Source organism: Poecilia mexicana, unplaced genomic scaffold (assembly GCF_051168715.1).
Source record: "Poecilia mexicana isolate PSO_F unplaced genomic scaffold, ASM5116871v1 scaffold_13, whole genome shotgun sequence".
NCBI classification, from domain to species: Eukaryota; Metazoa; Chordata; class Actinopteri; order Cyprinodontiformes; family Poeciliidae; genus Poecilia; species Poecilia mexicana.
In genome coordinates, this window is record NW_028263382.1 from 21,092,970 (window position 1) to 21,115,305 (window position 22,336).

The 22,336-nt window shown below is 39.8% G+C and overlaps 1 protein-coding gene across 1 annotated transcript in view; it reads left to right on the forward strand.

Moving 5' to 3' along the window:
- The window catches only part of rasa2 (RAS p21 protein activator 2), a 30,038-nt gene extending 7,946 nt beyond the window's left edge, over positions 1 to 22,092 (forward strand). Inside the window, exons 3-24 of the mRNA XM_015009757.2 lie at positions 287 to 390; positions 478 to 572; positions 4,889 to 4,965; positions 8,738 to 8,821; positions 9,450 to 9,522; positions 9,627 to 9,703; positions 10,183 to 10,284; positions 13,368 to 13,521; positions 13,735 to 13,883; positions 14,206 to 14,320; positions 14,780 to 14,854; positions 14,958 to 15,081; positions 15,366 to 15,472; positions 15,577 to 15,660; positions 15,756 to 15,833; positions 15,920 to 15,993; positions 16,124 to 16,230; positions 16,836 to 16,918; positions 17,303 to 17,511; positions 18,344 to 18,447; positions 18,596 to 18,776; positions 19,616 to 22,092. Of these exons, the coding sequence (XP_014865243.1) occupies positions 287 to 390; positions 478 to 572; positions 4,889 to 4,965; positions 8,738 to 8,821; positions 9,450 to 9,522; positions 9,627 to 9,703; positions 10,183 to 10,284; positions 13,368 to 13,521; positions 13,735 to 13,883; positions 14,206 to 14,320; positions 14,780 to 14,854; positions 14,958 to 15,081; positions 15,366 to 15,472; positions 15,577 to 15,660; positions 15,756 to 15,833; positions 15,920 to 15,993; positions 16,124 to 16,230; positions 16,836 to 16,918; positions 17,303 to 17,511; positions 18,344 to 18,447; positions 18,596 to 18,776; positions 19,616 to 19,646 (2,287 nt within the window). The 3' untranslated portion in view covers positions 19,647 to 22,092. The remainder of the gene's footprint in view (positions 1 to 286; positions 391 to 477; positions 573 to 4,888; positions 4,966 to 8,737; positions 8,822 to 9,449; positions 9,523 to 9,626; positions 9,704 to 10,182; positions 10,285 to 13,367; positions 13,522 to 13,734; positions 13,884 to 14,205; positions 14,321 to 14,779; positions 14,855 to 14,957; positions 15,082 to 15,365; positions 15,473 to 15,576; positions 15,661 to 15,755; positions 15,834 to 15,919; positions 15,994 to 16,123; positions 16,231 to 16,835; positions 16,919 to 17,302; positions 17,512 to 18,343; positions 18,448 to 18,595; positions 18,777 to 19,615) is intronic.
- Positions 22,093 to 22,336: the final 244 nt, after the last annotated feature.

Here is a 22,336-nt window from a genome sequence, read left to right on the forward strand (position 1 = left end):
ATGCATCATCTACTAAAACTCTTCTCAGTGGTTTTGGCATACTTGGTTTCATTTATTGACGGGTCAGTGTGTTTTGTCCTCTTTTAGCATCGAGTGCTCAGACCCGTACTGCACGGAAAAATGTCTGTTTAGAAAGTAGTCATAGCATGTCTGTAATAGAGGCCTAAACTTTTAAGGTTATAATGAGGTCATCATGCTGTTTGTTCTGTCAACAAGTTCTTTTTTTTTTCCTCCTTTTTAATTTAACTACGAATACATAATGATTCTTTCTCCCCCTTTTTTACAGCCCTTTTTACGGAGAAGATTTCTTCTTTGAGATCCCGCGGCCATTTCAGTTTTTATCCTTTTATGTTTATGCCAAGGGCGTTTTCCAAAGGGACCTACCTGTTGGTAAGTCGAATCCATGAACCAGAGACGTAACTGGGCTGTCTCGAGTAGATCTGTTGTGGTTTCACATTGTGCTGTTTTATTTTCCAGGCAAAGTGTCAATCCGGAAGGATGATCTATGTAAATATAGCGGAAAGGACGATTGGTTTAACCTCCAGCCTGTAGATCCAAACACAGAAGTTCAGGTATTTTTATTTTTATTTGTAGCTATTCTGATGTATGCTACTCACCAAAGTTTAGCTTTAACAAATCATGTTGAGATTGTTATTTTTTTTTTTAGCAGTTTTCTATTTTTACAATGAAGTGAATTTTGAGCTGACTATATACACCTTTTAAAAATATACTAAAAGGTAATACAGCAGCAATGCAATACTGCTAAAAAGGCCCATAATGTTTATGCTTTCTGGAAAAATCCAGTCTAAAATTTGTTGGATGTTTATTTTCCCCTTATTATTTTTGTTTGCTCCGATCTGTTATTAAATTTTAATTGCAAGGATAATCTGAGCATCTTGCAGACGTGCAGAATCAAAATGGACCCTCTGATACCTTTTTGGTTTGCAGCTTTACTCAGGACTGTAGTGTGTAAAAAGTTTAAATTCTGTCAAGTAACTCTTTTTGGTCTTGGTTGCACTGTTCTGCCGTCATTTCCTGTCTTTTTCGGTCTCCTCTAGTTGCAGGTAATGCTAAGTAAGATGTCATTTAGCTGTATAAAGTCTTATATGGCTGTTTTTTTTGTTTTTTTTGTATGATATCTTCAGGATGTTCTGGGTTGTCTGTTTAGCTTCAAAGATTAATTGGATTGGCAGCATTGTAGTCAAAGACCTGATTTTACTTGGCAGAACAACAAAAATATTAATAACAAGGATTGTTACTTTAGTATTTTACTTACAGAATAAACAAAGTAGATGTACTAAAACACCTCAACCTTCACACCAACGGCCTTAGATTAGTCTCAGTGGGTGCATTTTTGTTTGTGTTGTAGATTGCCATTGACACTTGATGCATTTCTTCATTTCACAAACTAAAGTAAAGTCATGTGTTAATGATAGTTGTTTGAAAATGTGGGGGGAAAAAGCTAGAAATTAGGGCCTGCTGGATGAATGAGTGAAGGACTGTTGGTAAATATTTGTTCATTGGGCATGTAGCAACTATTGAAATTCTTTTTAGTAGTGAAAACAACACTTTTTGAACTGGTGGCTCTTTTGTTGGGGTTGTTTGACAAGATAGAGAATGTTTCTATGAAATGGATTTAATAAATCCTCAAGTTATTTATTTAGTTTTTCTTTTTCCCTTTTTTTTAAAAAAAAAATCTTTTCTGTAAAGATGTCCTTGGAACATCTAATTTTCTAGGCACATGTGTTTTAGATGCAAATCAGATATACAGTCGTTGTTCCGTTTTAATGTGACTGAACAAAGTAAAGTAAATAAAATGATCAGTGAATAAAAAAGAAATCATCATTTATGCAATGTCAGAAACAATACCTGTTGAAAATGTTTAGTCCTTTCTTACAAAAGGGTTCTTTCATTTCACTGCACATATGTGCAGCGACAAACGAGTTCAAATTCAAAGTTGGTACTTTTGAAAACAATAATAAATTTGTACACAACAATAACGAGGCAAAATGTTCATATCCTAACATCCCTATTTACATTACTGTGAGCATCCGCAGGAAGTAACTACGATGTGACATTTAAAGCTGAAACACTGCGACAGTAAAAAAAAAAAAAGCTGCAAAACATTTGGCGCCACCTGACAGAGTTCAAGAAGCCGGTCTGCAGCCCTGCTATCTGTTCATAACCTGTAGCCACAAACAGTGAAGTTTATGCAAATGCACTGTATCAATGAGGCAATGCTAATCATGAACTGTTTTTCTTTAATGTTTATTACGATGAATGAAATTTCTGCAGATTCCAAACCTTTTGATTTTTGCAGCAATAATTAGCTCAAGGTGGCATAAACGTGAGGGGGACATGTTTGATGAAGCCTCTGACAGATGAAGCTGACCAAAGCAGTGAAGGAGAAAGAGACAGTTTGTTTTATCGAGGCTGACAAAACCCTCATGAAAAAAAATGTAGGTTCATCACACCGCCCACTCAAGAAGCTTTACCTGGTAGATGAGTAGTTTCATTTTCTCCCTTACGTTTAATACAATCCTGTTACGTTTGTTTTGCTGATGGTTTTTGGCAATATGGCATAATGTGAGAAAACTGTAGCTATATAAAAAGCTTTTTTTTTCTTAAACTGGTTTCTCCTGCACCCATTGTTTTCTGATGTCACGACTCCATTGCAATGACATCAAGAAAATCATCAGCAGAGGAAGATGTGACAAAATACTCATCAAACGGAGGCAGTCAATTTATCTTACCTGTCTTATGTCTAGAAAAGTCTTATTTGAGACCAAATTAAGAGGATACTCAAGGATATTCTGTTTTTGTTTGTGCAACATTGAAAAGGTATGGAAGCGCATGCTAGTTATTGGCAGCAATGTTAATATCAAACGCTGATATTGGCCCAAATTTACATATTGGTGCATCCCCAGTTCTGGTTTTACAGCGCAGCTTTGGTTTAAGCAGATAAGTAGGACTGTAACTACACATCAGGCTCATGAGACGGGCTGATGGGGAATTGCTGTTTTCACGTCGAAGTAATTAGAGTTTGGACGTATTTGGGAGGAAATTAAAAGTCCCAAAATTTGTGTATTTTTCCTAATAGAATAAATGTTTTCCGAATCACATCACATTATGTTGCTCAAACCTGACAGGGATAAGTATTTTAGGTTTTGAGCTAGAGATGACGAATCCAGTCCAGAGTCATTAAAAAAAATGTGAGACAGCCTCTTGGTTTTACACCAAGTGTCATTATCAGCCAATGGTAAGGCAGTCAGGATTCTTTCACAATGTTTGTGAATCATTAATAACTTGTCTTCCTCTGTCAACATTTTTATTTTTGCCAAGTCCCCAGAATTTTGCAAGACGAACATAATATGCTAACACAACAGCAGAGCTCAATAAATACTTCCTTTCAAAATAAGAGCCTGAGATATGGATGCAGGACAGGGATTTGGTCTTAAAGCAGCCCCCTTAATACCCAGGGTTCTTTGCAGGACTCCTTCAAATAAAATAAAGTTCAGAGCAGCTGGATGCCGCTTTTGACAAGAAATGTTATAATGTTGTAATTTATCAATATTTTGTTGCAATTATTTCAGTAAGTTATAAACTTATCATCAGTGTGCAAAACTCTTCTCTAGTTACCCCAATTTATTTCTTGATCTGTATAGTCTTTTTCTCCAGTTTGTGGGATATAAGGTTGGTTTCTTGGTTGAAATAATGCTCTGAAATCCCAGTGCAAAGAACCATTTCTGCACAGATTATACAGCCGCTACAGTTTTTAACAGGTTTCGTGTCATCTTAAGAAATATTCATGTATCTCTAATGCGGAAAAATTTGCTCGCACACCAACAGATCGTGCGGATTTTGCATTTTCACTGGCCTCTTTGAAGCTCTTATTTGGGTAAAAAAAAAAAAAAAAAAAAAAGTACCCGGCAACCAGTACTTCTGGTAACTTCTGTAGCACCTGAGCCTCCGGTAACTTTGCTATGTGAAAATGTATGCTAACCAAACCCGTAGTTTTGCGGTGTGGTGTTGGAAGTAAAAGTATGCCCATAGTACTAATCCTCTGCTGTTTTTACTGTAGCTACTGTGTTGACTCTAGCTGCCATTAGCCCACGCCGGTCTATTCTGGGGATGTACTGCAATACTGATTCACTCACAAGTAGACACTTTCCACAGCAAAGTTACATCAGTGAGAAATGGAGGTGTTGATGCAATGCTGTTCTGGTTTTGGTTTCTAGCCAAACCAGAACAGGCTTTGCCTGTAGCCTGTAGACCGGCTGGTCAGAAGAGAGGAAAAAAAGGGGAAAACTGTAATCTTTTCAAACAATATAAATTTCATAATCATATTCAGTACTTGAAATGAAATAATTTAGCGACGCTTTCAGCTTATTTGATCTTTTTTTGTAGAGCAGTTATCTTGGCTTAAAGGCCTATCTTGCATCTGAAAGAAGTGCTTGCCTTGTCAGCCAAGTGCTGAATTGCAGAGACAAGAGTCCAAGTGTGTGGGCGTCTTGTTTAGCTCTTTCTATCTCTCTGACACTTCCGAAGGCGAGACCTGCAGCCTTCACCACATCCGACCCTGTAAAGATCTTTTTGAGTGATGGCACATCTATTATGGTTTTTGTCGCACATTTTACCCCGATTTCTCAAATGTAAAAAAAAACAACAAAACACTTTGCCACAGGGCAACGCAGCTCTTCCAAAGGGCAACACAGAGCAGTTTAACATAATGCAAGTGTTGGATGCGTGTAATTCAGTGCAAACAAAATGCACAGCATATGTGTCTGTGTCTTGCTGTGACCTTGTTTTTATCGTGTTTCCATGTCAACCTAAGATTTTATGCATAAGTATTAAGTTTGATTGAATATAACTCGCATTTCTTCGACAGGGTAAAGTTCACCTGGAGATGCGACTGAATGAAGTGATCACAGATCACGGCTCCACTGGTCAACACTTACTTGTCAAGTGAGTCCCAACTTTTCCTCGATGCTATTAATGGTATTCAGATTAAACGGGGGGAACAACAAAAAAACGTTTGTCTCATGAGCTGTTAAATGTTGCAAGTTATTCAAGCCAAGGTTGAATTTTAAAATCTCCTTTAGCACTGAATGAATTTGTGCCATTAGCTAAGAATCACAGCACAGCAGCAAATTCGTCTGCTCGCTTTGCATTAGTAAGTTTTACAAGAACTGATTTTTAGTTTAAAGCAAAATATGGAATGTATGTTTAAAGGTTTCAAATAAAGACTGATGATGTATATAAAAAAAAAAGTGCAAAATTTTGGAAACCACAGGAAATCCGATTTCTCGGGTGGTTTTTATTAATCAAGGTCTTGGAACCTAAGTAGGTTATCTGCGCTCTAGTTTAAAATTCAGTGTTGAAAGAAACCTTGAACCTCGCGTTGCTTCGGCGTGCTCCAAGTAGTTTTCAAAAACTTTCATTTAAAGTGATCAGCACCACCAAAAGTAGGAAAAGATCATAAAAGTTATTTGTATTGCATGAAGTTTCTCAGACCCGTGCGTCTGTTTTTTTGCAAAATGTAACGAAATGATGCTGAAATGTAAATAATTTGTATCATAGAAAGTATTTACACCCCTTGACCTTTTTATATATATTGCCACTCTACAGGCTTCAGTGGCTTATTTTGGGATTTTATATACTACTGTAAGCTGTAAAGAAAATTATGCACACGTTTCACCTATTTTTATTTTTATTTAAACATTTATTTCAAGCTGCATTTGTATTCAGGCCCTCTGAGTCAATACTTGGTGGAACCATTTGTGACAGTATTTGCAGCTTGAAATCACTGACGGTATGTCTTAAGATTTGCACATCTTGAGGCTGAAATAGTTGCCTATTCTTCTTTGCAAAATAGTGTAAGTCTTATCTTAGTCTTTTAACTCTTGACTTTGACTAGACCATTGTAATGTACAAATATGCTGTCATATGAGCCGTTTTCTTGTCCACTTAGGTAGATTTAATGTTTGAAGAAAGCATTCCCACAGAATGAAGCTGCCACCACCATGGATTGTTGTTGTGGATAGTTTGTTGTTTTCCATCACGCATAGTATTTGGTATCTAGCTCAGGTTAGGTTTTTCGTCCAATTTATCAGTCTACCTTCTTCCAAATGCCCCTTTTTTGTTTTGCAGTATCCCTCCACCGGTGGCAATCTGCACACTGAAGTTCTTCCTTTCAGTGCTTTCTTCTGTAAAGGCTAAATTTGTGAACTGCACTGCAGTTTGTCTGACCTGAGCCTGATTTGAGCTTCTCTTAAGCGTTCTTACCGAGCCGTTCTGCTGTTTCTTAGGTTTCATGACGCCGTTTGTTCAGCAATGTTCTCATCTAAAATGCACATCTCAGGCCTTCACAGATCAGATGGATTTATACTCAAATAGAAATCACAAGAACACCATTCACTAGTTGCGTGACGTTTGATGAAAGTTGGTTGCGCAAGATCTTTTTAAGAGTGGTTAAGAGGAGGAGTACAAATGCGCAACACATTTTTCATATTCTGGACAAAGAATTTGATTAACTATTTAATTTTCTCACTTTCATTCACTTAAAATCCCCAAAAGAATGCAGTGAAGTTCATGCTCGTAACATGGAGATGTTTCAAGTTTTTAAAGATCTTTTAGCAAAGATAAAACTTACTAGAAGGTGCAAACTAAAAATACAAAGACCTTTTTCTCTTGTGCACTGCTGTGGCTGCATGTAGTCAAATTATTTCAGTCAAGAAAACTATAACATGCGCACTGTCTGTGCCACATGCAAATTGCAGTCGTCTGTTTTTATAGGTCAGAGGCTTGTGAGGAAAACGCTTGTTAAAAAAAAAAAGTTGACCTGCTAAGAGTATATCATTTACCATGCGTTGGTTCTTGGTGTCTTGTGTCATATTTGATGTGTGTCAGCATGAGCGGGTTAGCGCTACTTCAGACCTTTCCATTTTGCATCGGTTTGTCGTCGCAGAGATCGGCTTATTTCTAGACACGTAACATGATGGGCAGATAGCAAAAAGAGGAAAGAAAACGCCTCACTGGTGGGTTAGGTCAAGCACGTCAAGAACTCGTATAGATGTGCAGATGTCACTGATGTTTGCTGTTTACGTATGTTGCACCCCCACTCCCCCATTCATACTTAAGAGCTCTGTAATGACGAGGAAGTGATGGCATCTGAACAGGAAGTCTGCGCTTTTTCACACTGCAACCACTGTGGCTTTTTTTTTTCTCTCTCTCTGTCAGCCGTCATTCACCGTGTCACTCAGATTGTTTGCTTAAACTGTCACACGGCTCGCTGTCGGCTCTCACCATTGACGCATACGCTCTGAGCAAAGCGCGCTCCCGGTGTCCTACATCCGCTTAATCAGACAAGACGCCGATGTAGAGATCTGAGCAGTTCAGGTGCACACCTCCAGCCTTCCTGTTCCGCCGCGAGGTGATCGGTTTCGACACGCAAAAGTGGAGGGGGGGGGCAGCTGAAGGGAATATCGTCATGACACCCAGGAAGATCACAGACAAACATCCTGACATTCAGCCGCTTTACCCGTCCCTCTGGCCTCACTTAGGGATGGGCTGAATTCATTCTTACTCTCTGGTGGCCCCTGCTTAGCAGCCACATCCTGTTTAGGGTGCCGACAGAGTCTGTTTGTTGTCACCTGAAACACTTGTGAAAAAAAAAAGCAATGGTCCCTGTGTGACTGCAGCCGAACATGAGGGCAAAGCACTCCTTGTCATTTGAAGGCTTAAAAAAACAACAAAAAAACAAAAAAAAAACACGGGCATCTTTAGGTTTACTGATGTTCTGATCCGTTTTGTTCCACGTGTATCAATACTGTACCCTGATGAGGCGTCCAAAATGCGTCAGCTTTAGGTGTGAATGACGAATAGTTTGACGTAATGTGGTTACCTTTTTTCTTTTTATTCTTTTTGTCATTCATTAATTCACTATACACATTTATTTAAGAGTTTTAGGGTTTTACTCTTAAGTTAAGCCCACTTTCTGTCAAAGTAAAAAGTAATTTAATATTCAGAACCAACTTTATTGGCCAAGATTGGGTGCACAAATAAGGAGCAACTTCGGTCTCAAGTGCTCACTGTATTTTTGTTCAGACCTGCAGTAATTGTCGATGTGTGAAAACCAAACATTTAAAGGTATGGTTAACCTAAATAATTTTCATTCTCCTTGCAGATTTAGGCTAAAAGTAACCCTTGTGTTTTTACCAACATGTTTCTTTTGGCTGGAGGTAATATTAATATCTTAGCCAGAATCCTGACTTGAATCTGTTGACTGAGCTAAAGATTAGGGAGATGGCACAGAGGCCTTCAAAGACTAGGAGCTCATTAGGATATATATATTTTTAATACATTGTAATGACATGAATCATGTTGTGTTTGCGATGACGCTAATAAAGATTTTTTTGAGAAAGTTATCATTTGGAATTTTAAGTCCTACTCCTTTCCACATAGTTTTATCTATTGAGAAGTGCCATTTATTTTTTTTATTAGATTCAGCTCAGCGGTAGCTGAACTGGTCTAAATCTGTCGGGTGTATAAACAATTTCAGGCTTAAGTTTATAATATTTATCTTGTATAGCATGTCGGTGCGGTTCTTTCAGGTCTTCTGAAACATTAGTTTCCGTAAACATTGTGCATGAAGCAGAGTGTGATTCGACATTGTCCTAAAGATGTTTTGCTCACTAAATACATGTTTGTCTCTCCTTTTGTTTTCAAACTGCTGCAGAATAATTGAGTGCAAAGAACTGCCTTTGATCAGTGGCCAGAACTGTGACCCGTACGCCACCGTGTCTCTTGTTGGACCTGCCAGGTAACTCTGCTGATGCCACTCACAGACATAAGGCAGCTAAGCTGTTACCACCACGTTTAGACAGGATTTACATTTCTTAAAGAAGCATCTTTTTTTGTTATTCAAGATGGGGTGGATATTATCTAATACAATGTAAAGCCTATGATTTATTAGCTTTGAACAAATTTTATGTTTTTTTTTTGTGTTTTTTTGCATAGTTTGCTGATTCTGTGTACAAACAACCTTATATTTTGCAGTGTTTTGGCTGTCAATCGTTCTTTTTGCTAAATAATTAGCTTGGACTCTTAAAAATTGGATATTGTTGTCCCAAAAGAAAGTTTCTGCAAGATGCGCATCAATTTTAAAGACTGTGTTGTATTATTCCACAACACCTGACAAAGTTAGCTAGCTGTGCTTGACCTATGCCTCTGCTGTAAATACAGGTTGTCCTCATTGTTTTGGCAAATACTTCACTATTACGTTGTATAAGCTCTGCAGAACTGATTTTTATTTTCCCCAGCAGTTTTAACGGTTCACATAAAGTTACAGGGGTTGGTAGATACCTTGATTTTTTTTTTTTTTTTTTTTTTTTTTGGGGGGGATCATGCACTTGTGTGAAATTAATTTATTTCCATCTTATGTCCTTTAGATCAGACCAAAAGAAAACAAAAGTAAAGAAGAAAACCAGCAACCCATATTTTGAGGAAACTTTTTTCTTTGAGGTGAATTATACATGATTGATTTTTACTCAATCGTTCTTGTGATAGATTTATAACTATATTTATGAATAAACACACTGATAAAGCCTCTACATGTTCATCCTCAGGTCACACGGTCCAGCAGCTACTCTAGAAAATCACAGTTCCCTGTGGAGGAGGAGGACATTGAAAAGCTCGAGATCAGGTGAGTTTTATTTCATGTGCATCTGCTCCGTTTCCCCCTTAGTCTTGCTTCTCTAGGCCTTTGGATCAAAACTGTTAACTTAGCTGCGGTGTGTTCTGACTGCTGATAGAGAGCCTTGTCTTCTGGTTAAAGCAAGGTGGGGCCTCCATCACAATGGAGTCGTAGCTCACTGGTAAGAGTAGACAGGTTTCAAAGGTAAACACTCGTGCATGGTTTTTGAGGTTTGAATTTGAGGTGGCGTTATTGCACTGGCATTGTTTTAGTTCCTGTGCACACGGGAGGTAAGCACCACTCAGTAGTGACATGTTCTTTGGAGTCCCTCTTGCTGTCCTCGCATCGGGTGTCTTATGTTTGTGTGACGTTGACCACACTTGTGTGTGTGCGTGTGTGTGTGTTGTGTGTGTTGTGTCAGGCTTGACGAACAGCAGTTTAACGTTCGCAGATGAAAAGCGTAACGTTTACGTCGTCTTTCCTTGCAGAGTGGATCTGTGGAACAATGAAAATCTGGCTCAGGATGTGTTTCTCGGAGAAACGAGAGTTCCTGTCAAGATCCTTCAGAGCGACCGCGTCCACAAAGCCTGGTAAGGACCAGCCGTGGGCAAAAAAAAATAAAAATGCTGTCATTTTCCTAATCCTCCAGCTTTGTGGTCCTACAGTTGCTCGATAACAAAGTTGGGAAAAGTAATCCGATTACTGATTAATCTTTTAAAAAGTAACTGTTATTTTGCTGATTACTTCACTTTAAAAGAAAATTATAGTACAAGTAACTTTATTAGTTACATTCAGCAGCTGCCAACGATGCCCACGGACAGCCTCAACAAAAAAATAACCAGTTTTGCCAAAGCTCCTTTTACAGGAAGTGCATTTTTAACAGAGTGTCTCCTGATTTGTGTCTCCTGGTTTTTAAGTTGAGCTTAAAAACTATTTTCTGAAAAAAAATAAAATAAATAAATAAATAAATAGATGTTGTTTCTTGACTCATGAATACCTGTTTTTACACTTTAAATTACAAAATTTACTTAACAAAGCTTTTTTTTTAATGATAAATAAAATACCTTTTTACCTGACATGTTTAACTATTAACACTATGGAAACCGTTACCATTTATATCATTGTTTGTAAATGTAGCTATTAGAATTTTATTTTATTTTTTTACATGTAATCTCATATTATGAATGAAACAGTGGAGTTTGGCGAGTCGAGCTCATTCAGTGCAGCCTTCAGGTTTTTCTCCGTCTCTGCACTGCTCCTTTCAGGAAGGGGAAAAAATGCTCTGTGAGGCAGCTTGGCATTGATTGTAACTTATTACGGCACAAAACCAGGGCAAGTAACCATGCGCAGGGGAGGCATTTCATCTGCAACATATCACCTGACCGACTTCCTTAACTCTCCCCTACTCGCTGGTTTTGCACTGAAGTCCAACTTTGGTTGTTTGGATGGTTGAGGAACCTCCTGCAAATAGTCCCAGCTCTCTGCTTCGCCTGGTGCAGCCTCTTGAAGCTGGATGAGTTTGTCACCTGCACGGTGTTCACAACAAACCCTAATATTGTCTCGTCTTTAACTGATATTTTCAGCTTGAAAACATGTAAAACTCCTCCCCCAGTTGTTGTTATGTACATTTGTGCTGCTGACTGCTTCGTATTTTGAACTGTCATGTTGAAAACGTGATTTGTCGCATACGTAACACCGTTCACATCGTCGCAGAAAAGAAGGCAAATACGTTTTGTTACGAAGGAAGATGATAAAAGGACTTGGATGTGTAACTGTAATCTGATTGCTTGTTCAGAAATAGTAACTCGTTAAGATGAGATATTACTGACTGATTACTCATTAGTACTTCATGTTACGGTATATATGTAATGTCTGCAGCTCGTCCCACCTGAGCTGTGGATCTCTGCTGCTCCTCTACAGTTACTGTGGTGCTCTTGGCTGTGTCTCAGATTAGGGTATGACCTAGAAAGGCAGATGATTTTTTATTTATTTATTATATTTCATCATTATATTTCCTCTGCATGAACAAAGCTTAAAATCCTCCTGTTACTATTTAGGCAATTTCAGAAAATTGCATCCTAACCTGGCAGTATTATTGCAGTAAAGGGGTTTTCTATGAGCCACACTGTTCATATTTTTTTATTTTTAAAAAGAAAAGTATTTTTATTCCCCAATCATGCGCTACCACTGCACATAAGTACTGCAAGACGCCGAAGCTAAAAGATGTCAAGAAATAGCTGCACTGTGAACCATATAGGAATGTTATTAGTCACTTTGAATCTACCTCCTTAGTAAAACAGCAGTTTGGTTGAATTGGTGCTGAGCCAGATTAAAGTGCATGCTGCACACCAGGCTACTTGCTCTTTTTGCACATTAAAACTGCCCTCGAGCGTAAAAAGTCCTATTTGATTAAAGTGCTGGAAGTCAGACCCTCCCTTTCAAGTTCACTGCCTAAGGTCTATAAAGTTGAGTTGAGCCTTTTTGCTGGTTTACTGGTATTTTATTAAAGGTCTGTATTACACATCTATCAGGACAGCATGTTCTGCCAAGTTTTCACACAGCCGCTACAAGGTGACTAGAAGAACCTCCCCAGATTTCTGTGTTCAGCAGTTTTTCCCTTTGTGTGGATGTGGCCCAGCTTTGCGTCGGAGTAGGTGATATGGGATTATGCCAGATAGCAATCTGTTGGTACATGAAGCCTGCAAGCGTAGTGTGTGGGTGGCTCGTTGCATGGTGGCATTACCTCATGTCCTGTGTTACCTCACGGTCCATGCTGCATGCAAAATTAACATTTTTGTTTTTTCTGTCAAATAACATCAAATGAAGTATCTCTGTGTTCTGTGATCCACGTAGTTTATTAGCTCCAGCTAATAATGCTGTTTTTGTTGTTGTTGTTGTTTTTACCTCAACACGTGATTACTGGATGGATCAGTGTGCTGCAGCAATCTGGGCAGTTTTTTTTTTTTTTTTTTTTTCCTCAACCTATTTAAAGCAGAAGCTCTCCTTACAAAAGCATCTCAACAGTTTTATTAAAAACAGTTGCAGAGTTTATGAACGATCACTGAAACGTTTAACAATATCTGATGTCGTCTGGCCCTGAAACACTTGGGTGGTACAAACGTATAAAGCACGAGATTATGTGATGCACATGTGTGAAATAGAAAATGTAGTTTATGAATTACCTGATGAAAGGTAAAGGTTGGAAGTTGACTCCTAAATTAATTAGGATGACTTTTGCTTTTGAGATCTTGAGTCTCTATTTCTGATTCCTCAGTATTTGTATCTTAATTAAAACCTTATGCTTTTGTGAGTTTTTTTTTTTTATCATTTTAAATCGGGGTAGTGTGGCATGAGATTAAAGCAGATCTGAAAGTTGAAAAGCTTGTGGATTTAAGATTTTCTTCTTCTCTGAACAGTTTCCTCAGGTTAAAGGAAACATTTTGTTCTTTACGTAGCTTCATGTATGTTGCATTAGAAATTACATCTTTTGGGGTTGCTGTATTCCTTGCTGAGGTTTCACTATCTGGAAAATACTCTCTCCAATCTTTTCCTCTCGTCTATAAAGCGACTTGAACTGAATTGTACTGGGTTGTTCTTTAGTAAAATAGATTTGTTCTTCCCGTACACGCCTGTAATTTGTCCCCTCTCTCTCTCTTTTGCTGTGCTCTTTCAGGTATCTCCTCCAGCCTAAAGGGACAGGCAGCAAGTCCAAATCTGATGATTTGGGACAACTGCGTTTGAAGCTCACTTACATTGAAGACACAGTGCTGCCCTCTACCTGCTACACACCTCTCTGCAACTTGCTGCTCAAATCCCCCGATGTGAAGGTAACGCCACAGCTGAACCTGAACCCGTGGTCAATGCTGTATCTGGAAACTAATTGCTGGTCACTTATTGTTTTCCTTCTCTTTCACTTTCATCCCTCTTTTTGACCCCCGCAGCCACCCTTTAAGCCCACTTTCAGTTTAGTTTTTTCTTTTCTTTTCTTTTCTTTTTACCTTCTCGGTTTTTTTGTTGATGTGCTTTTTGTTCTCCCTCAGCCCATCTCGGCATCAGCAGCACACATCTTGGGGGACATCTTCAGAGAGCGATACGAGGCCGTTCTGCCCATGGTCCGGCTGCTGCTCTACCACAGCCGTTTTGTGCCTTTCGTCTCTGCCGTGGCGGCTCTGGAGCTGGACAACACTCAGTGAGTATTCAGCCCCCCGGCAGCGTGCTCAGTGACGCATGCGATGTCCTACTGCAGACGGATGGAAGTGTTGAAATTAGGTTCCATTTTATTTGCGATGATAATGTAACCACAGACAAATATGAAACGGGGAAGTACCACGGAAAAATAAAACTGACATTAAAGCTGGAATTTCTGCGTCGGCCTCACTTTTCATCTCATTAAATTTAATTTGCGGTCCGTTGCATAGTAATGTGCATGGTGTCGTTATGTCGCATTGGCACATTTTTTTTTCAGAGAGAGAAACTGTAGCACTTGTTAATCTAGTCGTCTTTGTTTACAGGGAGGCTAACACTATATTCCGAGGCAACTCACTGGCAACTCGCTGCATTGACGACATGATGAAGATCGTGGGAAAGAGTTACCTGGCTGTTACATTGAAGCCGGTTATCGATGAGGTATGAAGAAGACGCAAAACGCACAGAATCAGACGCTCATTCAGTGATTATAAAGCCACAGTGTTTTGGGGAAAGGAAAGCCTCTCCACAGCTGCCTTTCCATGTCAAACCTGCCTCTGCACAAATGTCATAAGTGGGTTGAGGTTTCACACTTTGAGGTGTCAAATTTCGTTCAAACTGCTAAACTACTGCAGACACAAGTGTAGCAGGACACCTAAGCAGGTGGACTAAGGAAATGTCCGCAATTCGTCTCGAGGGACTCCGCGCCGTTTTGTCTGTCAGACATGATCGGATGACCGATGTTAGTGCCACGTGTGAAAAGGGTTTGTTAGTGCTCCAGTTTCTGTCCTTTGACTTCAAAATATTTTCTTCGTCTTTTATAAAGATGTTGTCCGACTCCTCTGTGTTCGGTGACTGGATCGAGTGTCGATAATTTTTTTTTCTGTTACCTCTTCACAGATTTGCGACTCCAACAAAACATGTGAGATAGACCCCATTAAGCTAAAGGAAGGTGACAACGTGGAGGTCAACAAGGTGGGCGATCCTCATCCGCTTTGGTCTGTTTTTTATGCACAAGATTGAGACTGTACGTTTTCCAAAAATAAATTCCTTTAAATCACTTTTATTACTGTTGCAGGAAAACCTTCAGGTTTATGTCCAGAAAGTTTTCTCCTCCATCACTCAGTCCAGCTCCAACTGTCCCCCTCTGATGTGCGACGTCTTCAGGTCGCTCCGACATCTCGCCTGCAAACGCTTCCTGGGTGAGGAAAAAAAAATCTCTGTGAGGTGCAGCTAATTAAAAGTTCCCCTTTAAAACAAAACGCAGGATGGCATTATTTTAAATATTGCTGCGCACAGTTACTCACGAAACCCACTTTTGCCGTTATTCTGTAACAGATTTCTAATATTTGACGTTATTGGTTTTATTTGACAGTAGGTGGAGCCAAATCATTAAGATCTCATCGACTCTTTGTGTAATGCCTGTACAATCTTTTTTCATAGACCGAACTCGGTGATATTAACAAGTTTGCTTTTCCTTTTGCAGGCGACCCACATGTTCAGTACTCTGCTGTGAGCAGCTTCGTGTTCCTGCGCTTTTTCGCCGTGGCTGTTCTCTCCCCACACTCGTTCCAGCTCCGATCTCATCACCCCGTAAGTGCAAAAGCCTCCGCTACCAGCACGTTCTGCCTCATTATCCGCTCTGTGCGTATTTGCTCTGTGAGCAGGCCTCGTTGTCATGCGTTTTGTACTTGCAGGATCCTGAGATCGCCCGCACACTCACTCTCATCTCAAAAACTATTCAGACTCTTGGCAGCTGGGGTAGTTTGTCTAAAAAACTGGTAAAGACGAGAAGAGTGTAAAGATTTATGCAAATTGCTCTCCGACAGTGTCAAATGCTCGTCCATAACCAGTTGAAAACTTTTTCTGCCTTCAGTCCAGTTTTAAAGAAAGTTACATGTACGACTTCTACAAGTCATTCCAAGAAGAAAAGTGCATTGAAAAAGTTAAAAAGGTATTTAGTACAAACCTGCTCTGCAGTCCAGTATATTTCAGTAGTTTTGTTTATATCTACTTATTGGCGTTTTTATCTGCTTCCAGTTTCTCGACGAAATCTCGTCCAACGTGAGTAAAGAGTCCTGCAGACAGGAGGACGCCGTGGTTCTGAAGGAGGGGTGAGTTGTTTCCATTGACGAATATAGTTTCTTGCAAATTACTTTCATTAATTACTCTTCAATCTAAAGCCTTGCAGCTGGGCGGAAAGGACTTTCACTAACTCTGCGCGTTTCTTCTTTGCTTTTCAAGGGAAGTGCAGAAACGTACCCAAGGAAAGAAGAACTTCTCTAAGAGAAACTTTAAGAAAAGATGGCTGAGAGTGACCAACAGGGAGCTCTCCTACCACAAACGTAAAGGTGAGACCGCTCATTCTCACAGTCCACTCAATAAGAGGATGTGCAGCTGGAAATTGCATAATAAGTCAGTTTATCCCTTAACATGTTTTCTCGGTGAAAAGTGAATGTGTCGGACCTCGAGGCTCCTCATGCTCTCTTACTGCCTGACCTGTCAGTTTGTGACGAGTTGCTCTTTAATGGCTTCCTGCCGTGCCTGCCCTCTTCATTTTCAGAGTGTAGATTAAATTGTGCTGCTAGATGTCTAAAGCTTAGAATATTATTCAGTCAAACCTGACTCTTTAAACTTCTCTAACAAACCTCTGAGGCCTTTGCAGAGCAGCCGCATTTATACTTGCCCAAAATACTTGCATATTTTGGGGTATCAAAGTATTGTGGGAAGATTGAGATTTATCTGTGGTGTTCTGTCACATAAAATCCCCAAATTCTCATCTTTACCATGAAACTTTTCGCTTATATCACAATAATGGTGTGAATTTGTGAACAAAATGTTACAATTCGACGTCTGAATTTTCCATGTTGCTCTCAGCCGTAAACTCACGGCTGATCTTAATCACGGCTCCATCATAATCTGTGATAAACATGACGGAGTGTTTTCTCGCCGACAGGGAAAGAGGCCCTCTGCACCATCAGCGTCAAAAACATCCAGGCGGTGGAGAAACTCGATGAAAGTGCCTTTAACCGCAAAAATGTAAGTCGGTCAGCCTGGGATGTCTCTCAACACCTTTCATTAGCTTCCTGCCTTGAAATGGAAGTGGTGTCGAGATCTCGTCCCAGCGTTAAAACAACAATAATAAATAAAAAAGAATGTTTTCAGCCTCGTGAATCTTTTCTGACATTTCCCTTCAGGAGGTTTGAATAGTTCACTGTTAAAGCTCTGAACTCAGAACTGCCGCTTTGGAGAGTCTCAAACTGTTAGCTCTAAATACTGAGGAGCACAAAATTGGCTCTCGCATATAAAATTTTACGTCCGTAGCTACAAGCGCGAACAATCAAGCTGTTAAAGGTTTAAATCTTCTTAAGGGATTTGAACGTGTGCTTGTTGTGTCCTTAATGACTTGTTTCCTCTTGCCAGATGTTTCAGGTGGTCCTCTCAGAGAAGCCGCTCTACGTCCAGGCAGGAAACTGCGTGGAGGCCAGCGAGTGGTTGGAGATCCTGGGCCAGGTCAGCCGCTGCAACGAGGGACGCTTGACCACTTACCACTCGTCAAATTACACCGCCGGAGCGTGGCAGTGCTGCAAAAACCAGAGCGGCAGCGCTCCCGGCTGTAAGCCCTGCACAATGTGAGTGTGGGATGAGGTCACCTGGAAACTGCCCAGCTAACGCTGCAGATCACAGTTCACACCCAGTAAAAAAAAAACGAGTCGACTGCTGTTCTGAACCCGGGCCGACGTTAAATGTGACCACCTATGTAGACGCAGAGAAGCACGCTCTGGAGAAAACAAAATGCGCAGCTGTTTGTTTAAAATGGCAAATAAGAACAACAGTAGGCAAATTAAATGAGGTGAAACGTTAGATTGCGTCACAATTGCTGGGGCTCAGTTTTGTTCCAGGCTAATCTTTGCCAAAAGCTTGGTTTCACCAACATGACCCAGATTTCTTCCAGCATTTTTTAGGTTTTAATTTTGCAAACATACTCCTTAGTTCAGTAAGGAATATGTAATTGTATCTTTTCTGTTGGCTACGCTGCCCTACAGAAGTATCTGTGACGTAATGAGTAGAAGAAACATGGAAATGAATGATGAAACCACCCAGGAGTGTGTACTCTTTTTATGATCCCTTGTATTAAGTAGACGTAAAACTCCTGGTAAAAATGTTTCATACTTTAATCTTTGCAGGAATTGAGGCAAATTTGAGTTCAGGATGTTTCTGTGGCTGGGAGAAAATTATAACAATGCATAAAAAAGAGCACATTCCTGCTGTCTTCAGCATCTACTTTCCCCTCCACTACCTGTTTTCTTTTTTTTTTTTCTTTCAATAAAGCTTCGAACATTAGTTGAGTTGCCGTTTTCACGTTCCAGCTCGGTTCGGGAAGGTGTTGTCTCTCACCTTCGTTCTTGGATGACTTTGTCTCCATTTTTTTCTTCTCACACATTTGTCCCCCTCCTGTTGCAGCACCATGCTGGCCAACCTGCAGCTGGACATCGACTGTGACCGGGAAGCGGAGAGAATCTTCTCCCTCCTCTCATCTAATGAATCCAAGCTACAAAACATGGAAGGTCAGCATGTGCTCACTTGCTGTCGGGTTGAAGTAAAGTAGAGGGACTTGTGTGTAGCGGAGACGCTGTCTAATCTTGCTGGACACGTAGTAAGCGGGCGTTAGATTTTACAATCCGGTCAGCGCTGACGGCTGTGTCCTGCCCACAGATGCGTGTGCCAGCATGGCGGTGTACCAGGGCCCTCAGAGGGAGCAGGAGGAATACTCCAAGTTCACCATTCAGGAACCCAAAGAGACTTTTCAGACCCTCAAACAGCTCCGAAACGTCATGGAGGAGCTGCAGAGGCAGCACAACAGCAGGAATAACACCACCGCGCAGTACGGAAGCCTGTAAGTCTGCGCCGAACCTCCTCTGCATGACGCCTCTGCAGCGTCTTATAGAAAGCATTCAACGCTTCTTCAACACTTTAGCGTGTTGTAACGGTGCAGCCGTTTGAGGTTTGCTATTGGGATTTCATGTGATAAACCAAGACGAAGTAGAACTTGGAGAATCAAATCAAAATAATTTTTAAAATTAAAAGACTGTAAAAGTGTGCACATTTGTGTTCTGTCCTCCAGGATTTCAGTTTGTAGAAAAACTTTTCTCAAAAGTTGCAGCAGGAAGCTTATTGGGGTGCGTCTCTGTTCGTTCCTATTTGCAAAACGGCTCCAGCTCAGGCAGCTTGAATGGAGACGAGCTGCAAAGATGCATTTTTAGGTCTTCCCACATATTCTCATTTCCATTTAGTTCTGGCCTTTGACTGGGCCAATCTAACACATGAATATGCCTTGGTCTAAACTATTAGATAGTAACTCTAGCTGTTTTTTGGGGGGCAGGGGTTTTCTCTCTGCTAAGAAAACCATCCTCACAGTGTGATTCCGCCACATCCATTTTTCAACATAGGTATTTTGTGCTTAGAGGAATGTGCAGTTTTCCTTCGCACAAAAAAAAAAACAAAACCTTTATGTATGCAAGGCTTTTATTAGGCCACTGCCGAACAACTCGTTCTGTCCAGCCAAACGTGCTTGTTTGTGACTCTGCCTGCGGGGGTAAATAATCAGACACCTCCCTCATAAAGAAATGCCCTTAACTCTATAGTTTATCTAGTAATTGCTGTGATTAAGTACAGTATGATGGCTTTGATGGATAATTAACCGATGTAGTCACTCTGATGCTCTCTCTGTTTCAGTGACAACCCCATAGTAGGGAAAACCTCTTAGCCTGGGTGGGCTGGCTTGGGCTGAAACGGCCCCGCCAGCAGGGGTCAGTGCGCCACAGAGGACCACAAAAAGCCCACGAAGATGTCCGAGCAAGTGACGAGGAGAATGATATACACCCTGACCTCCACACGTTTAGTCCACTATGAATGAACCTTTTGTTTTTTGTTATTTTTTTTTCGGCTGCACTGCAGACTGATTCTTCATGTATCCACAGAGGCATCACTAGATGGTGTGTGAATAGGCTGCTATATATAAATATATATATATATATATATATGTGTGTATTTTTAAAATTTACTCTGTTTTATATGAACAGCTGTGATGATGATGATCACTCCCTCCTTGTTTTTAAATGTTTTTAGAACCTCAGTTCAATAACAATCATCACTCTGGAGGATCGTCCTCTTGTTTGTGCCCCTCAAATCGTTTAGTGTCCTCCTTCTTCTTCTTCTGAACAAATGTGTGTGTTTTATAAAAAAAACGACAAAAAAACAAAACAAACAAACCAATCTGCCTTACTGATGGAGATTCTTTTCACATTTAATACTGAGGAAACAATGCAAACGCACTTTAAATATTTGGAGCTGTCCGAATGGAAATGATTAGATACTTGGTATCAGCTTTATGATCATTACATGATCCTGAGTACATATTTGTCTTTGTTTCACTCCTGTACAATAACGTTGAATGCCTGTTAAATATATATGTGTGTGTGTATATATATATACACACACACATATATATATATATATATGTTAAGATATTTTTGTCAACCAAAGGCAATCTCTTGTACTTACGTGTATATGTATTTTGTACACAAACTGTTAAATTTGAGACAGATTATAAATATATGTATATGTTCAGTTTGTTCGTCCGGTTTAACATATCCTTTTTATTGACTTTTAGGGCAAGCAGTTTTGCATGCATTCAGCTTTGAATCTGGACGGCATGACTGTGGTAAAGAGTTGTTTGCTTGTGATTGTGAACTGTTGATGGTACGGTGTACATCGGACCCGTGATGTTCATGCTCAGAGCCCCCCCCCCCCCCCCCTTCTCTCACCCCCCAAACATGACACGATAGAGGTCCCGCCGAGAGGAGGCGCAGCCAAAATAACGCACGACTCCCTTCATCTCTAAATTCGTTCTCGACAATCGCAGCGACGGCGCCTCCTTCACGCTCGCCTTTCACACCAGCAGCACTCCAAAGCTCCAGCTGCTACGCTTTTATTATTTTAAAGATTTTTTTTATTTCTTTATCTGGAGCTTGAAAATTTTTCACAGCGCCTTCCTGCCAGAGAAGGTTGTAAAAAGTCTAAAGTGTGAAGAAAAACGTGCATTAATGGATTAGGAGTCTTGGAGTGACTCCATCGTACGTCCTCCCCTCCAACTCTTCTTTCTTTTTTTTTTTTTTTTCCCTCCCCGTTTTGCACCCAAACAAACAATGAAGAAGAAGAAACTTGAATTTGTTTTAACATGTCGAACATTTGATGTTAAGAATACAGGGTTAACCACTTTGTACGTATGCAAAAAAAAAAACATTGCTTTTGTCTGATTTAATTGCTAACGTGCATGTTTTCATTATTTAACAATTTATGTTTCACGATAAAGGTTTTTGTATCTATTTTTTTGTAAACTTTGATTTGAATATGTTGCTATGCTGGTACATGTCTCTTGTTAAACTGCTTTGTTTTGTTTTTTTTTTCTTTAGGCTGCTGCTGTTTTGCATTCACCTGCAACATTTCCACTTTACTGGAGTTTAATGCTAACATTTTTTTTTTTTTTTTATCGTTTCATTTCAGCTATAAACCGATTGACCTTAGATGAAGCTAAACACAAATATTAAACTATTATCTGAAGATTTTCACTTCAAATGGCATATATTTAGACTATTGTTTCTAAGTACGGGAACTTCTTCGTTTTCTTTCTTTGTGGTTGCAGAAGTAGAAATGCCAGAGTGCAGAGCAGCATGCAGGAGCCAGGTTTATGTTCAAATTTGACCAAACTATTAAAGGGAACACGCTTAGATCTACTTCTGTTAGAGGAATACCTCCCAGGAAGCTTTTTGTCAAATCGCATGCGAGACGTGTTTCTGAGCACTTTGTTTTTAACGAGAGAACAAATTAGTTTCTTGGACATTTATTAAAATCCAACAGACATTTCTTTCAATCAGCTCTCGCTAAAAGGGAGATTACAAAAGGCAGGATCACCTGAAGGGATCGTTTGGTTGTGTTTAATTTATTTTTAACTGAGTTTTGATTTGAATTTTTTTAATTGGATTTTTTTCCAGCGTACAGCCGGTAGTGGAAGCAAGGGGTTATTTAAACATATCCAACTCATTTCTGAATGTTCGGCCTCAGTTTGATGTCTGGTTTTATACTAATGGAGCAATGTATTTCACATTTATGGTCCATATTGTCTGCTCAGAATAAACACTTTGCCAACGGTCCTTTTCGTGGAGAGTGTGATTTGTGTTCGCATTATATAATCTTTCTGTAAATTTAATTAAAAAACAAAGAAAATAATAATGCCGTTGTGCCATAGGTTTTATTGTTGCATCATAGTTTTTTTTTTCTTTCATTGTCTACATTCGTCTCCATCTATCCTCTCATTAACTCAAGAGCACAGCATGCTTCCACTGCCATGGGTCAAGAGGGATGTACAAAGATTTTTTTTTTTTTTTTTTTTTCCAT